The sequence below is a fragment of the Corvus brachyrhynchos genome, unplaced genomic scaffold (assembly GCF_000691975.1).
Source record: "Corvus brachyrhynchos isolate BGI_N302 unplaced genomic scaffold, ASM69197v1 scaffold72, whole genome shotgun sequence".
In the NCBI taxonomy this organism is placed as follows: domain Eukaryota; kingdom Metazoa; phylum Chordata; class Aves; order Passeriformes; family Corvidae; genus Corvus; species Corvus brachyrhynchos.
In genome coordinates, this window is record NW_008236763.1 from 2,306,608 (window position 1) to 2,309,900 (window position 3,293).

Sequence of the window (3,293 nt, forward strand, 5' to 3'; positions counted from 1 at the left end):
AAAGAGGGAATAAATCACTCCTGGAAAGCCTAAAATCCACGGCAGCAGCTGCTGAGCTCAAGGAAATGCAAAATTGGATCCATCAAATCCATCTTTGGGATCTTTGGACCTTTTGGTTGCGTCCCAACCCCGCGTTCTGGATTAGAATCTTAAATAAAAACCAACAAAAAAATCAGCACTGCAGCCAAACTGTGCTCTCTGTGCTGGGCTGGGAGGAGCTTTTCCCCAAAAAAAAGAAGGAAATTGGACAATGGGAAATGTTTGAGGCTCAGGTTGGGAGCCAACGGAGGTGACTGCAACTGTCCTGCTCTGGCACACAGCAAAATCCAGCAAAAAAAGGGGGAAAACCCAAATTTCTCCTGGTTTGCAGCAGTTGTGAAGGAGGAAAATCCCAGATTTATCCTGGTTTGTGGCCACTGGAATTTCAAGGAGGCTGCAGCACAGCTGGGAATGGGAAATCCAGCTGCTGGCTTTTATCCCAGCGTTTGTTTCCCAACAAATCACGATTGCTGCTCCTTTTCTCCTGCCTTCTGTGTCCCTCTGCCTGCTAAGGATGGCCCAAAATAACTGCAGAACCCTCTGATATTCCCATTTCCCCCCCCAAAAATCAACCCCAATCCAGCTATTTTAGGATTTCTGCAGGAGCTGAGGGAAGCAATTGACAGAATTCCACGGGTTTTGTTTAGGAACAGCTCTCAGCACCCACAAAACCCCTCCCCGTGAAGGGATTTCACTCCGATTTCCAACGTTTAAAAACGCTGCCATTTTCCTCAAAAACCCCATTTTGCCTCTCCTTGCCAGCAGCTGAGCAGGGAGGGAGAATTTTTGGGAAGCTACAGAGGCCTCTAAGGAGTCAGGTGAGCACGAAGCAAAGGCCACCAAGCAGGGACAGTGACAGTGGTTCCTTACCTGGCAAGGGCTGGCCCAGCTCCGCCTGCACTTTGCCCTTGGCTGCTCCTTCCAGAGGTAAAGAACCTCTGTCCCCTTTGTAGAGTTTCGGCTTAAATGGAGAATCTTTGTCTTTACCTTTTGATCCTTTAGGCCTGCCTGCTTGCTTCTTCTTGGATTTACCATCTCCCTTCACCCCCAGCAGCGGATGGACTTCTGTGAGCAGGGGGAAAAACGGGAATTCAAAGGTGAGTTTATCCCTAAAATGGGTGGGCGGTGAAATTCTGGGTGGGTTATTCCCTAAAATGTGGGAATAGTGATGAAATTCTGGGTGAGTTAGCAGGGGAAAATGGGAATTCTGGGTGAGTTATCCCTAAAATGTGGGAATGATGAAATTCTGGGTGAGTTATCCGCAAAATGTGGGAATAGTGATGAAATTCTGGGTGAGTTAGCAGGAAAAATGGGAATTCTGGGTGGGTTATTCCCTAAAATGTGGGAATAGTGATGAAATTCTGGGTGAGTTATCCCTAAAATGTGGGAATAGTGATGAAATTCTGGGTGAGTTAGCAGGGGAAAATGGGAATTTTGGGTGAGTTATCCCTAAAATGTGGGAATAATCATGAAATTCTGGGTGAGTTAGCAGGGGAAAATGGGAATTCTGGGTGAGTTATCCCTAAAATGTGGGAATAGTGAAATCCTGGGTGGTTCTTTCGCAGGGGAAAATGAGTTAGCAGGAAAAATGGGAATTCTGGGTGGGTTATTCCCTAAAATGTGGGAATAGTGATGAAATTCTGGGTGAGTTAGCACGGGAAAATGGGAATTTTGGGTGAGTTATCCCTAAAATGTGGGAATAATCATGAAATTCTGGGTGAGTTAGCAGGGGAAAATGGGAATTCTGGGTGAGTTATCCCTAAAATGTGGGAATAGTGAAATCCTGGGTGGTTCTTTCCTTAAAATGTGTCAATAATGGAATTCTGGGTGAGTTATCCTGCAAAATGTGTGAATAATAAAATTCTGGGTGAGTTAGCAGGAGAAAATGGGAATTCTGGGTGGGTTATTCCCTAAAATGTGGGAATAATGATGAAATTCTGGGTGAGTTAGCAGGGGAAAACGGGAATTCTGGGTGGGTTATCCCCTAAAATGTGGGAATAGTGATGAAATTCTGGGTGAGTTAGCAGGAAAAAATGGGAATTCTGGGTGAGTTATCCTGCAAAATATGGGAATAATCATGAAATTCTGGTTCCTAAAGGGATCCCAGAGAGGGGTTTGGGATAAGGGATGGATGGTGGGATAAAGGGAATGGGTTCCCACCGCCAGATGGGATTTTGGGAAGGAATTCTTCCCTGGGAGAGCCTGAGATTCCCAGAGAAGCTGTGGTTGCCCCATCCCTGGAAGTCCCCAAGGCTGGACAGGGTTTGGAACCAACTGGGATCGGGGAAGGTGCCCTGCCCATGGCAGGAGTGGGAATGGGATGATCCTTAAGCTCTTCCAAGCCCAAACCATTCCACGATTCTATAAAAAATCCCCATTTTTCAGGATTCCTTCCTGAAATTCCCACAGAAGCTGTGGCTGCCTCATCATCCCTGGGTGTGTCCCAGGCCAGGCTGGAGCACCCCAGAATCGTGGAAGATGCGGGACTGGAAGATCCTTAAGGCTTTCCCACCCCAAACCATTCCACAACCCTATAAAAAAAAACCCCCAATTTCAGGATTCCTCCCTCATTCCCAGCTTTTAAACCACCCCCAAACCCGCAGCTCTCAAGCTGCTGTAAGAACAACTCCCAAGCAAGGAAGAAAACCCCTGAAATCCTGGGACTGGATCCCTCCCTGAGGCGCAGGATGGAGCCGAATCCCGGCCCAGCTCCCACCCACCGTCATTAGGGACTCCCTGGAGCTCGATGTTGGTGGTTTTGGGTTTTTTCTTGGGGGCCTGGGGCCCGTCCGAGGAGCTCTGGCGCTTCTTCTCGGAGCCCAGCCCCTCGTCCGTCAGGGAGCTCTGCACCGCGTCCGGAGGGGGCCCGTAGGGATTCTCCTCGGGATCCTCCACCTCTGGAGCGATGGGAAGGTACAGCAGGGCCTTGGAGTCCTCCAGCTCCTCGTCGCTGAGGGCAAGAAACGTCGGGGGGGGTTTGAAACCAGCATTCTGTGTTTATGGGGTTCCATAGAGGGGGTTTGTGAAGGGAATGTTGGGTTTTTAAAGGGAATTTTGTGGTTTTTAAAGAAAATTTTGGGTTTTATGAAGGGAGTTTTGGGTTTTATGAAGGGAATGTTGGGTTTTATGAAGGGAATGTTGGGTTTTATGAGGGAATTTTGGGTTTATAGGAAGGGAAATTTCGGTTTTATGAAGGGAATTTTGTGTTTTATAAATGGAATTTTGGGTTTTATGAAGGGAATGTTGGGTTTTAT

At 47.7% G+C, this 3,293-nt stretch overlaps 1 protein-coding gene across 7 annotated transcripts in view; it reads right to left on the reverse strand.

The window, feature by feature from the left end:
- Positions 1-3,293, reverse strand: part of RBBP5 (RB binding protein 5, histone lysine methyltransferase complex subunit) — a 35,094-nt gene that overhangs the window by 24,482 nt on the left and 7,319 nt on the right. For 3 of the 7 annotated variants that reach the window (XM_017727255.1, XM_008644738.2, XM_017727254.1), the window contains exons 9-10: positions 2,760-2,989; positions 1,027-1,104 (exon numbers count right to left, since the gene is read on the reverse strand). In XM_017727255.1, coding sequence (XP_017582744.1) covers positions 1,027-1,104; positions 2,760-2,989 — 308 coding nt within the window. Of the gene's footprint in view, positions 1-640; positions 1,105-2,759; positions 2,990-3,293 lie in introns of those variants that run through there. The other 4 variants (XM_017727253.1, XM_008644737.2, XM_008644736.2 and 1 more) reach the window with 2 other exon arrangements.